General features: G+C 37.4%; 1 protein-coding gene across 8 annotated transcripts in view; it reads right to left on the bottom strand.

Annotated features, from left to right (window-relative positions):
* Positions 1 to 1,539: 1,539 nt before the first annotated feature.
* Positions 1,540 to 14,426, bottom strand: part of ZC3H11A (zinc finger CCCH-type containing 11A) — a 38,981-nt gene continuing 26,094 nt past the window's right edge. For 5 of the 8 annotated variants that reach the window (XM_060129086.1, XM_060129088.1, XM_060129093.1 and 2 more), the window contains 8 exons: positions 13,457 to 13,555; positions 11,313 to 11,381; positions 5,321 to 5,827; positions 4,686 to 4,765; positions 3,564 to 3,879; positions 2,787 to 2,953; positions 2,363 to 2,430; positions 1,540 to 1,946 (listed from right to left, as the gene is read on the bottom strand). In XM_060129086.1, the coding sequence (XP_059985069.1) occupies positions 1,688 to 1,946; positions 2,363 to 2,430; positions 2,787 to 2,953; positions 3,564 to 3,879; positions 4,686 to 4,765; positions 5,321 to 5,827; positions 11,313 to 11,381; positions 13,457 to 13,555 (1,565 nt within the window). In that variant the 3' untranslated portion in view covers positions 1,540 to 1,687. The remainder of the gene's footprint in view (positions 1,947 to 2,362; positions 2,431 to 2,786; positions 2,954 to 3,563; positions 3,880 to 4,685; positions 4,766 to 5,320; positions 5,828 to 11,312; positions 11,382 to 13,456; positions 13,556 to 14,426) is intronic. The other 3 variants (XM_060129103.1, XM_060129108.1, XM_060129097.1) reach the window with 3 other exon arrangements.

Here is a 14,426-nt window from a genome sequence, read left to right as displayed (position 1 = left end):
GTAATGGCAAATGGTTCAAATAATGCTGAAAATGAATCATTGACTAATACAGGGCTTTAAATATGAAACAAAATTTTTAAAAAAGCAAAAGAATAAAGGTTATATACAAAAGGGACCTGGAATCTACAAGCCGATTCCAAAAATGAAATGAGTAGAAAATTTGCGGTGAAACCAGAACATTCCACCCTTGCTTTGGAGAAGGGCTATTAGATAACATTCAGTCAGCTGAAGATGGATTGGTAGAGAAGTGTCTGTACATAAATTTCAAGTCAGTTTTGCTTGTGTAGAATCATCCAGATCTTCCCAAAACTGAACGGGCAATCCTGTGGCTTTCTTCCTTTTCCATATTCCCAAAAACGCTACATGAAGTTCAACTCTTGATGAGCCGCTTACAACAGCAGTTCCTTAGGAGCCAACATGACAGGTGGGTCAGATTTCCCTATGAGAAACAAAACCAGCCACCTATAGCAAAATATCAAAATGGGCAGGTCCTTTCCTCTTCCTTCTGATTATGCACAGTATGTCTCCTTTCAAGACTATTATTCCCATCATACTTGTTCCTTCACAGTCTAAACCTTGAGGTGATATGAAGGAGACCAACATCAAGAAAAGAAAATTCAATTCGGAAATGAAGAAAACTGGAAGGTATACAATACACCCCCAGAGCATCTTGATAATCCCTGCTACTGTACAATTCAGCATACTGCTACAGTCCATAGATAAATAATGGCAGCTTGAATGAGTTCATTTCCGCCCCCCTCAGGTGTTTAAAGGGCACCAAATAAATACTGGGCAAGAGGAGTTTGCTAGGAGAATTAGAAATTAAAAGTTAACCAATTTTTATCCCTGTGATAATTCAATGCTAGTAAGGTGGCAAGTACTGAAGAAGAGAAGGGACAACTTTCTTACTAAAAAATAAATTCCTGTAATCATTATGTCACCATCTCTTATTAAGAATCCAAGGAATCCCAGAAATAGAAAATTAGTTTCAGAGGACCCCTGAGGCACTTTAAAGCCTTAAAAACTTACAGTAATAATAAATCAGCTATTGCTCTTCAGAGGCTTACAGAGCAGTAGAAGCATGAAAATCACATCCAAAAAGTTATGTCCAGATTACAGGTTTCCTGAGCTGCTCAGCTGTCTCTAGAGGCTTAGTTGAATTTTCCAAATACCTTTAAAAAGACGTACAATTTAACACAGACTGAGTGGATTTTTTTGTTTAGTGGTGGCATGAAATTTGGTCCTTAATGGTAGCAGCTGTCTTCATCCTTTTCAAACTCAGGTAACAGTAGGTACATTAGGATAATACATAAAAGAAATAATACAACAAAGGGGAAAAAAGTCAAAACTGACAAACACCTCAAGGAGTCACTAAGTTTTCTTGTACCCTTTCACTTAGGTCTCCCGCTCAGTCTTTTTGTGGAGAGAGGGGTAAGACAGAACTTTTTTCTCAAAGATGCTAAACAATGGCATCAAATGGACAAAACGACTACCAAGGGACTTTAAAAATCTGACCCCAAGGAATCCAGAACACACATGGATAATTCAGAGGTATATTTCTTATTTGGGGAAAATTCTAGACTAAAGAAATGATCATTTTGGATAAATGTTATAATAGATGAAACTAAGTCCAGTTTTTGGTGAGTCTTTTTTTTGTGTTTTTGTTTTAAATGTTCTACTACAACCTTCAGCTATCAATCATTTCTGATAGCTCAAGCAGAAGGTCATCTTCATCCTTCCCAGGATCCAAGTCAATCTCAGCTTCTAATTTGCCTCCTGAAATCTCCCATATTAATTTCTCAAAATCATCCTCCATAGACAGTAGCGGCTTTCCTGTTGAGGCAGAGCTGAGTCGGCGAGTTTTTGTGGCCACCTGGGATGAGGAAGGGCCAGATACTTCTGGTGGGGAAGGATCTGAAGAGGACTGGGTTGGAGGCAGCACAAAACTGTAAGAAAAAAAACCCCGAAGGATTGTTAGATAATTGCCCTTCATCAATGGTTGGCTTGACCACCCAGTCTCAGGTACACAAAGAATTTTAGCAAAGAGTTGTTTCTGAAGACACACATAAACAAAGAATTGTTTTACTGATTCGGGATAAAGCATTTTCATCCTTTAAAGGAGAATCCAGACAGGTGTTTAAAAATTGTTTTCAATAATACAGGCAAAATATAAACAACAGCACCAAAAGAGAACAGCAACCTTGAATATCACGTTTTCCTGCAATTAATATGAAGTTTAGCAGATTTATTTAGATGTGGCTAAACTGTAAATTTTTCAAATTATTTAGCAGTGTTATTCTCTAGAGAGCATAAACAATAATAGCGGCCTAAACTTTGGTTAAAAAGAATTGCAAGGTATTACCTGTCTCTAGGTTTTTCTGTCTCAGGCACAGTGACTGATTTGTCTTCAGAGAGAAGTGGGACAACAGCCTACAAAAGTGAGAGTAAGGTAATTCAGTGGGAGAGTCAGGCTTTTAAATTTGAGCAGATTCATTTTCTCTGCTGCCTTCTTAGAACCATTCTTTAAGCCTGGGAATCCAAGAATAAACCCAAAGACTGAGGGTACAAATAAGCAAAATATCTTAATTAGGTTAAAAAAAAAATTCACCCTGCCACTGCAAATGTTTAAGCTGTAAACATAATATACAGTAACAACCTAAACACCTAAAATGCTTAGGAATTGACAAACTATTAGACATAATACAGAGAGAGCTAACAGAGAATTCATCTTGCCCACTTTCCTACCACACAGACTAAAGCACCACTGAGGTGGATTTCCTTCTTACCACAGCTGCTTTTTTGACTGGGCTTTTCTGCAGGACACTGCTGGAGGTGAGTGGTTTCACAGATGCAATGACAGCAGAGTGGGGCTCCACTGCCCTGCGTTTTTGGGCCACTTTGTGTGATGAGACAACTTTAGCCACAGATGGCTTCACATTCATTTTAGGTTTAGCTACAAGACAGAAAACATCTGATTAAAAGCTAGAATAATCCCCTTTTTACATGGAGAATAACTCAGAATATCAAAATTCCTTCTCAGCAATTAGGAACAGCACAAGTAAGTAAAAAAACGAACCAACTAACCAAAAAAGAAAACCAGACTGAAAATGATCCACCAGCAATCTGCACTACACTTGGCCGTAATATATACACACACACATGTATATATACACACATGTATCTACATACGTGTGTGTGCATGTACATATATGTATATACACACACACTCTCCCCTCTCCTCTCTCTCTCAAACAATTCCTTTCAGTGCCTCTTGAATTTGCTACTGCTCTTTGCTTCCCTGGTGTTTTTCTCCTTCAAAACCAGAGGGAAAAGGTACCATGGAAAGTTTTAGACAAAGCCTTATAAACAGCAATTTTAAATTGTGAAAAAGGAACTCATCTAGTCTTTCTGTCTTTTTAAATAGAATTTTCAGAAATATTACTACCCACCTGTGTGATCAGTATACAAAGGCAAATGAAATTCAACCCAATTATTGCCAGGCAGTCACTGAAACTTGGTAATTTTGAAATTCTAAAGCAAAATGCACTAGAAAAAACATTCACCTTTACCCCTTTTTTCCAAGGTCTGTGTTGCACCTTTCACATTCAGTTTTGAGTGCCCAATCCCTGAGGTTTCCACCTCTGTCTTCTGGGATATCTTTGAATGAGGCCGTTTAGTCAGGAGCCGTGTGATGTCTGGCACGGTAGCGAGCACTGGTTTCTCTGCTAACTGGGTGTTGCAAGTGTCTAAATCTCCCCGAAGGCGTGCCAAAACTGATTTTTGCTTCTCCGACAGTTTCTGCACATGCTTTTCTCTCACTGTCTCACATCTCTTGACTTGAATTTTAGTGACGTCAACTGCTGTGGTCTCATCTGAAGTCTATGGATAAATTTAAACGACAGAATTAAAATCTAGTACCTCCAACAATCTGTATGATGATAATTATTGTTTATAAGTTACCAAGCTAACATCTAAGTCAAGCAAAGTTTCACATGATCTAGAACACAAGAGCTTTTGCCTTTTATATGATATTAAATAGAAAGATCAAGATAAAAGATGTGTGGAACAATAAAAACCCAAATTCTATAAGCTAGACTATCATGACCGTAAGCCTAACACAAATGGTTCCTAATCAGACACTTGCACAAAAATGTATGTACAAAGACATTCATTATCTTAACTGGGTAAAACAAAATCCAGTCCAGAAACAGACTATATTTGTGTAATAGAACACTACGTGGCCATTAAAAGCAATTGTCTTAAAGAATTATTAATATGGTAAAGTCAAAGCAGGCTGCAAAATGATTGAAAGAAATGCATCAAAAAAACTAAGGGTAGTGACATCGGAATGTGGAATTATAGGGTTTCTCATTCTTTTTAAAAAATAAAAATTCATGAGTTTTATAAATGAGTAGCATTACTCTCAAAGGCAACGGAAAACTTAGTTTAAAAAATATGAACGGCCAATTAAAAACAACTTTAAAAGGGCAGAAAACACCGATATACACAGAAGTACAGAAAACTCTCATAGAAAATTATAAGCATAGTGAAAGACTGTTTACCTGAATATATCAGTGAAGTGTTAAATAGAAAACTTATAAACTAAAACTAAAAAGCACATATACCATTCATCTAGCCTTTGCTTGCCATGGACAAAATTATAAAATGATTCTAAATAAACTCACCTCTTTAGCCTCTGTTCTAGTAACACTGCTCTGAGAAGCAACAACACTTTCTTCTTTAAGTTTCCTCTCTTCTTTTATACCTAGATTCACATTAAACACATCACTAGTAATTTTATTCGTGCTGCAACCTTATAACAGATGAAGTTAAACAAAACTTTTCTTAATAAAAGTAATGATAAGATAGGACAAATAAAAATTGTGGACAAAATCTATTTAGTCCTCAAACAGATTCAAAATGCACATTAAAATATCAAGGTCTATATACAGTTGTTGTAAAGAAAGAGCTTTAACAACTTTTTTGGGGGGTGGGGTGGGGGTGGGTGTTGGCACGCCTCACAGCTTGTGGGATCTTAGTTCCCCAATCAGGGATCGAACCCATACCCCCTGCAGTGGAAGCACAGATTCCTAACCACTGGACTGCCAGCTTAACTTCTTTCAGTGCCCAGCTTAACTTCTTTTAATCCAGTGGTTTTCAAAGTTATCTGAGTAAAGAAAAGTTCTCACAGAATTCCTATGAATATCCTGTAGAATACCGCCCTTTGAAATATGATCTGGGGAAGTGGTACTACAGACCAAGTTCTTTTGTTACCTGTTCTTTTAGTGATCTGGAGAAACAGACCAAGTTCTTTTGTTACCTGTTCTTTTAGTGATCTGGAGAAGCCGTCTTGCCCCTGGGGTGGCCTCAGGCTGAGGCTGGGAGCTGGTTCTGCTCTCAGAACTCTGCTGCACCCTCAGAGCCTTCTCCAGTTTAATTTCCTCCAGCGTCTTGATATGCACTTCCTGCATAGACTTCGCTCTACCTGCAGGTTCCTCTGACTGTCCTCTGCTGGCTACTACAGGTGGCAAAACCACTGTTTTTTTAATTTCATTATCAGTCTTTAGCTTGATGCTGGTTACGTCCTTTTTGCTTTTTTGTCTCTCTGCTTCCTGCTGCCGGTGTTTCTTTTCAGCCAAGACCTCAGAGAACGTTTTGATTCGGACAGTGGAGGAGGTTCTTGTTCCTGTTGTAGAATCATCAACTTTTGAAGGTCCTTCTGTCTTGAGTTTAGTTTGCAATTCTCCACGTTTTTGACTGGCTCTTTCGAGAAGAATTTCTTCTAATGTCTTCACGTGGATCTCACCAACTTTAGTAACTCTCTCTGCTTTCATGGGGGAAAAACAAATCACTGTACTTGGATTTCATCTCTTAATGACTTACGATCTCTCTATTCTTGGATCAGGACAGAGTCCAATAGAGTGGTATCACTTAGGCAAGCAATTAAAATGGTCAAAAGCACATTAGTTTCAATCTCAATTTTAGATAGTGGCCCTCAAGGAAAACTCTCAGGAGGCAAAAATTAGTGATTTGGATTGCTATTCAGAAGCTTATTCTTGAGGATCCTGAAAGCCATTTACTAGTTAGAGAAGCTTGTCATTATAAATCTTACCAATAAAAATAAATTCTTCCATTCGTGCACAGATATAAACACATGCTAGACAGTATGCTAGAAATATAATGGCAAGCAAAATGCAAACTCTGCCCACATGTATTGATAGTTCGCAGTCTAACGGACCAATAATTAAACAACAACAAAGTATGGTAATGATAACAGCTTTGATAAAGGAGGTAAAGTTGACCCTTAAACAATGTAGGGGTTGGGATGGAGTACTGGGGCACCAACCCCTATGCAGTTGAAAACCCACATATGTGACTTTACAACTGGGCTCCGTATCCATGGTTCTACATCTGCAGATTCAACCAACCAACCATGGAACATGTAGTACTGTAGTACATACTTATTGAAAACAAATCCACGTATAAGTGGACCCACACAGCTCAAACCCATGTTGTTCAAGGGTCAATTGTATAATGCTATGTAGGAGCATACAGCAAGAACACCAACCTTTTTCTACAGATTGGTTAAGGGAAGCTTTTCAGAGTAATATTTAAGTGACATTGAAAGGATGAAAAGGAAGTAGAACATGTGACAAGACAGAAGAAAAATGAGAAAGGCCCAGAGACTGGCATGCCACTGAAGAGCTATTTTTAATGATACATTAATCATTCTATATTTGTTTAAACTAAAGAGAAAATTTCACACTTGGCACATATGCCTGTCCTCATTACTGAAGGGCCTAAAGAAAGAAAGAAATAATGAAGCGATGTAAGAAAAATAAGAACAATCTGGAGATTATACACACACATATTTAATCACCAACACCTTTTAAAGAAAGATCAAAACAAAAAATATCCTTTTACAGCCTTAAACATATCACTTCTGTCTCACCTTCTGAATCTTTGAATATGCTGTCCCTTCTATATGGAATATTCCCTACTGGTCTCATTTCTCCTGCTGCTTAAAGTGAGTTCAGCTTAGAACCTGACACCCTCCAGCAGTCTAGTTTGTTTCTCTGATCACAGCACTGATCACACAGTACGGGGTAACTCCTTGTAATTCCAACCATACTAGATACTTCATGAGAACAGTGACTATGTTTAATTATTTTAGTACAGTACCTGTTACAGAGGAAGTACTCACTGATTTTCTTAGGTTTTTTAAATAAAAATTCTTCCATTTCAAGATGGTAGTCTGATCTCAAAACCACTTTAAGAAAGTATGTGAATGGTCAGTGGTTAAGAATCCGCCTGCCAATGCAGGAGACACGAGTTCAATCCCCGGTCCAGGAAGATCCCACATGCCACAGAGCAACTAAGCAGGTGCACCACAACTACTGAGCTTGTGCTCTAGAGCCCGTGAGCCACAACTACTTAGCCCTCGTGCCACAACTACTGAAGCCCGCGTGCCTAGAGCCCACGCTCCACAACAAGAGAAGCCACCACAACGAGAAGCCCGCACAACACAACGAAGAGTAGCCCCCACTCATTGCAAACTAGAGAAACCCTGCGTGCAGCAACGGAGACCCAATGCAGCCAAAAATAAATAAATAATACATGTATTAAAAAAAAAAAAAGGATGTGAATGGTGACACAGAGACCCTGTTTCCCTACACTACAAAATTTCATCAAAACAATAGAGAAGACATTAAAAGAATAAATCCACAATAGCAATGGAAAACAAGGATGCTACTGGCAGAACATAAATCTTGAGGAATTTGAGACAGAAAGATGTCTGAAATTACAGAAACAGAAAAAGAATAGATAAAACCATAGGAGTGAGATCTGTTCTTCAAAAAACAGGCAAAGAAAACTGCCAAACTAGTATGAAAATTAACAGTGGTAGAAATTAAGGATGGTTTACAACAGAACAGCTGGATCAATCAAGACCTTCTCCTGAGAACTGCTCCCTAAAAAGAGGAGAATCTGTCAGGGAAGGGAGCACATTATGAGGATGTTGGGGCTGAAAAGAAGTAGAGCATGAAAATTTCAGGCTTTCACAAATACCAAGCAGAAAGACGAGAGGTGAGGGAGAAAAGTAAAAAGCAAAGCTAGAAAATGAAATTAGTTGCACTCTGAAAGTAAAGAAAGGCTTTCTTACCATAGCAATCATATGAGCCCTCAGCCTTGCAGCCTACAACCAACATAGGCTGCCATTTAGTGCACCCTCTCTACTTAGGCAAACAGACCTCCCAGCCAGGAGAGAGGACCACTTGGGAAAAAGATCCTTAGAATCACAGGCTCAGTGATTCTAGGTTGTAAGAAACCTCGGCCCAGTACTTACAACTATGAAAAAGCAACATTAAAAATGAACCAAGATGAAGAGAAGCAATGAGGAAGACAAAATAACATACAAACCCATTAAAAAAAAAAGATTCAAATTAGAAACCCCAATCAATGAAACAGAATAAAGAGCCCAGAAATAAACCCACATGCCTACGGTCAATTAATCTTAGACAAAGGAAGCAAGAATATACAATGGAGAAAACACAGTCTCTTCAGCAAGTGGTGGTGGGAAAGCTAGACAGCAGCATGTAAAATCAATGAAGTTAGAACACACCCTCACACCACCATGTACAAAAATAAACTCAAAATGGCTTAAAGACTTAAATATAAGACATGACACCATAAAACTTAGAAGAGAACATAGGCAAAACATTCTCTGACATAAATCGTACCAATGTTTTCTTAAGTCAGTCTCCCAAGGCAATAGAAATTAAAGCAAACAAAAACAAAACAACCAAATGGGACCTAATCAAACTTACAAGCTTTCGTACAGCAAAGGAAACCATAAACAAAACGAAAAGACAACCTACAGACAGGGAGAAAAATATCTGCCAATGATGCAACCAACAAGGGCTTAATTTCCAAAATATACGGACAGCTCATACAACTCAACAAAAAATAAAAAAAAAAACCCTATTGAAAAATGGGCAGAAAACCTAAATAGACATTTTTCCAAAGACATACAGATGGCCAACAGACACATGAAAAGATGCTCTACATCACTAGTTACTAGAGAAATGCAAATCAAAACTACAATGAGGCACACTGGTCAGAATGGCCATCATCAAAAAGCCTACAAACAACAAATGCTGGAGAGGGTGTGGAGAAAAAGGAACTCTGCTACACTGCTGGTGGGAATGTAAACTGGTGTAGCACTATGGAAAACAGTATGGAGGTTCCTCAAAAAACTAAAAATAGAATTTCTATATGATCGTGCAATCCCACTCCTGGGCGTATATCCAGAGAAAAATATAATTTGAAAAAATACATGCACCCCGATATTCACTGCAGCACTACTTACAATAGTCAAGACATGGAAGCAACCTAAATGTCCACTGACAGATGAATGGGTAAAGAAGATGTGGTACATATATACAACGGAATACTACTCAGCCATAAAAAAGAATGAAATAATGGCATTTCCAGCAACATGGATGGAACTAGAGATTATCATACTAAGTGAAGTAAGCAGAAAGAGAAAGACAAATACCATATACTATCACTTACATGTGGAATCTAAAATATGACACAAATGAACTTATCTATGAAACAGAAATAGACTCACAGACATAGAGAATAGACTTGTGGTTGCCAAGGGCGGGGGGTGGAGGAGGGATGGATTAGAAGTTTGGGATTAGGAGATGCAAACTATTACATATAGAATGTATAAACAACAAAGTCCTACTTATAGCACATGGAACTATATTCACTATCCTGTGATAAACCATAATGGAAAAAATACGAAAAAGAATGTGTATATATGTATAAATGAATCACTCTGCTATACAGCAGAAATTAATGTAACATTGTAAACCAACTATATACTTCAACAAAATAAATTTTTAAAAATAAAAAATAAATTACTTTTTAAAAAAGAAAGAAGCCCCAGAACTGCCTGAAATCAGGCTGTACAAAAGGAGAAATCAGAGAACTAAAAAAAGTTCTTGGAAAATAAAAAACCAAGTGACAAAATAAATCCAACCTAATTAAAAAAAAAAAAAAGACAAGGCTAGTAGAATATCAGCCATCTAGAACAGGGTCAGCAAACTATATAGTCCATGGGCCAAATATGGCCATGGTCTAAATTTTATAAATAAAGCTTTACTGGAACACAGCCATACTCATCCATTTACATACTGCAAATGGCTGCTTTCACACTACAGTGGCAGAGTTGAGTAGTTGCAACAAGAGATTGTGAACCTCAAAGTCTAAAACATTTACCATCTGATCCTTCATAGAAAAAGTGTGTCAATTCCTAATCTAGAAAATATAACCAAGCAAAAGTCATAGAAAGTGAGGCAAAAAAACAAAGGACTGGAAAGTATGAAGGCAAGGTTAAGATACATGGAGCGTATGTCCAAAAGTTCCAACATCTAATAACAATTCCATAAAGAGAAAACAAAAAGAAGGGTGGGGAGGACATGCTCAAAGAAATCAGAGGAATATTTTCTACAACTAAAAAAGTTAGTTAAAAAAAAAAAAAAGTTAGTTAAGTCCTTAAATTCAAAGGACCCACTAAACACTGAGCATAATGAACAAAAAGATCCATGTTTAGATCTATCATAGTGAAGTCCCAGCCTAGTAGGAAGAAATAAGAGGAAATCCTCAAAGTTTCTGAAGAGTAAATTCAGGTTGTTTACAAAAGAATGTTTGACATCAGATTCCCTTTTTATGATACTTATCCTTATCTAAAGATAAGGATAGGATGAAAAAGGAAAAGCACAGGTTAACACCATTCATACATATAGATATAAAAAAACTAGAAATCATCTCACATGTGGACATTTTCCCTAAGGAATATGTTTCTATAATAAGAAAATAAATTTCATTCCCCACCCCCCCAAAAAAAAGATTCATATGTTGCCCTAAGACAAAAGCACTTGTATATACTTTCATAACCTTTCTTCGTTCAATACAAGGAGATAAGTTTCCCATATCATTATTGTTCAGAACATGACTTTTCATGACAGCAATTATTTTAGTACATAACTATCTTAATTCCTTTTTGTTAGATATTTAGATTATTTCTAATTTCTGGTTATTAATGCTATCATAAACAATCATTTTGCCACCTTTAACTACAAAAAGAGAACTCATTCCAGTGAGAAAACTATTACTTAAAAAGCAAACCCACAAAAAACAGAAAACGTAAGCCCCAACATAACTCAAAAGGTAAACTGGAGAAAAACCAAAGATTTTAACAGCAAGGAAAAAAATATCAGGAGCTGGCATTAGAGTTTACCTACCTGCTGCCTCCTCATTGTTTAGACCAGCTGACAAGCCTAATCGCTCCTTCAGAGACTTGGAAACTTGAACTGTTTAAAAAAAAAAAAAAAAAGTTGGGGACTTCCCTGGTGGTGCAGTGGTTAAGAATCTGCCTGCCAATGCAGGAGACACGGGTTCAAGCCCTGCTCCGGGAAGATCCCACATGCTGCAGAGCAACTAAGCCCATGTGCCACAACTACTGAGCCTGTGCTCTAGAGCCCATGAGCTACAACTACTGAAGACCATGCACCTAGAGCCCACAGCAATCAATCAATCAATCAATCAATCAATAAACAAACACTGTCTTAAAAAAAAAAGTTGAACAGAGACTTTCTATAGGTCAAAAATCTTTTTCAAAGGTCACGAATTAGGCTTATACTTGTTTTCTAATGAAAATGCTTTTCAAAAATCTATTCAGGTCTTACAACTTCTTCTTCACAGTACAGACAGATCTATACAAATAATGGATTCTCTAGAGCACTTTGGAAAGCACAAAGAAAAAGTCCTCTCCTTTACATCTGAAAAGCAAAAATTACTGAATTTAAGGAAATAATTTTGTTACTGTGCAACATTCTAAAATCTTATCATTCTAAAATCTTATTGGCATCAAAAGGCTTTTTCCCCCCTAGATCCATCTGAAATATGCTCTTTAGTTATGAGAGTCTTCAATACGATTGATAGGCAAAAGGGAAGGAAATTTGACTGCAAAGAAAAAAAAGTTAACTTCTGTTTACAGCTTTCAGAATACAGGAAAGCCCCCAAACAAGAAAGTCTACTCGTCAAAGCCTCTCGGGCTAGGGGAGAAGTGGAAAGAAGTGTCTTATCTTCGGCAGAAGTTGAAACTAAACACAAGAAGGAAAAAACATTTTTTTTTTCAAGTAATTAACACCACTGCTTCACTGCAAGTGAGACAAGGGGAAAAAAAATCCAACCCTTTACTTCCTTCTATAAATAACACTTCAACTATAAAATCATTCTAACTTCCAAATATCTCTCAAATTAGTCTGCATCTCTTCATACCAACTTCCAGAACACTAAATCTATGACACTAACTCCTCTTGCCTGGATTATTTTAACAGCCTGCTAACTCATTCCTGGACAGCACTCTTATCCCCTTTCTCCATATTTTAGATGATGGTTCCAAAATGCCAATATGAGGATCTCTGATGCTTGTTTATAACCTTCCCATTGTTTGCTACTATCTTAGGATAAGCCCAAACTCTCTAATATGGCTTAAAAGGTTCTGTTATCAGCAGTCCTCAAACTTTTTGGCACCAGGGACCAGTTTCGTGGAAGACAATTTTTCCACGGACCCAAGGTGGGGAGGGGGTGGTTTTGGGATGATTCAAGCGCATTACGTTTATTGTGCATTTATTTCTATTATTATTACATTGTAACATATAATTAAATAATTATACAACTCACCATAATGCTGACAGGAGGCAGAGCTCAGGGGGTAATGCGAGCTATGGTGAGTGGCTGTAAATACAGATGAAGCTTCACTTGCTCACCTGCTGCTCACCTCCTGCTGTGCGGCCCAGTTCCTAACAGGCCACAGACAGCTACCTGTCCGTGACCCGGGGGTTGGGGACTCCTGCTCTATACGACCAATCCCTTCTTCCTCTCCAGTTACCATGCTCTTCATTCCAATTCTGATTCAGTCACAGTGAGTCCCTTGAGCTCTGTGCCTTCTGTGTATTATACTCTCTGCCTCTGGCCCTTCAACTTTACCTGGCTAAATCATATTTCAGGTCTAAGCTTCAATATCATTTCCTCTGGGAACCTTTCCCTGACAGATGGTGAGATTAGGTGCCCTTCCTATGTGCTCCCATAACACTGTGTACTTTCTCTGTCACAGAATTTATCACAATATATGTAAAGATTCCTATCTGCCATTATACTACAAGCTCCTGAGGTCTGTGATGGTGTTTATTTTTATCCAATGGTGTCTACCTAGAATCCAGCAGAGTAAACATTCAAATGTTTGTTGAACGAATAATAAAACAGACACAAGAAGATAATAATCTTATTAACCTGAACAAAAAGAATGACAAACCATACCTGTTAACATTACAAGAGACAAGTGTCAAGATTACACACACAAAGTATATTAGAACAAAAGTACCTTTCTTTGGTGTTCTGTCAGTGTCAGTCTCTGGAGCTTCAACTTTCTTCCCTAGCCTTTGTGCAAGGCTATGCTTTAATGGAGGATCACTGTCGCAACCTACAAACAGAGAGAGGGAACTCAGTTTAAGATTTCAAGCCAACCTTTAGCAAGGTCAAGAAATACAGGCAAAAACAGACAATGTAGAATAATTCTGTAAGTTTTCTGCATTTATATGATGTGTTCATTCACTAGCTTCCTTATAACTCAATGTTAGAGAAGGAATAAAAATGTCCCAGAAAAAAAAGGTAAGGAAGGAGATAAAAAAATTAGAATGCACAAATTAACATTTACCAAATAACTAAAACTATAAATGGAGGATTATAAACCCTGATTAAAGCTGAAATTCAGGAATAGGAATATGTGAAAAAAAAATCTTCATGCACAAAAAATATCTTTAACTGGCCAACTGTTGAATTCTAGGTCGATCTGTGATTAAATACAACTGGGATGATTAGGAGGACAGCAAAAGAACCATAAAATTAAAAATTTTCCAGGGACATGAAGACTCCAAAGGCCAAAGAGCCCCTTTCTTCGATTCCAGATAAGAAATCTAAGGTTAGGAAAGATGCTGTATCTTACCCAAGTCACCAATTAGTGACAGAGCCAGGACTTGAACCAAGTTTCCTGACTCCTGGTTTATTGCATTACACTGGTCAATACAAGCTGTTTAAATGTCAAAAGTTTTTAAAAACTATTCTTTGGATCACTTGACTGAAGGTAGAACTTTAGCAGGGTCCCATAAAAACTTTAAAGACCCTACACAGAATGTACTTTTCTCTCTCCTCTTATTTGTAATTTAAATATACAACCCCAAATCACAAAGTTTATTACACATATGCTGATATTAAAATAGATTATTTCCGTAATTTTTTACCTAAATTTCTCAGGCAGCGAGAATGGTATAAAACAAAACACAAAACAGATAAGA

Source organism: Lagenorhynchus albirostris, chromosome 2 (genome assembly GCF_949774975.1).
Source record: "Lagenorhynchus albirostris chromosome 2, mLagAlb1.1, whole genome shotgun sequence".
NCBI lineage: Eukaryota > Metazoa > Chordata > Mammalia > Artiodactyla > Delphinidae > Lagenorhynchus > Lagenorhynchus albirostris.
Note: the sequence above shows the minus strand (reverse complement) of the source record. Positions and strands in the feature narration are given on the sequence as shown.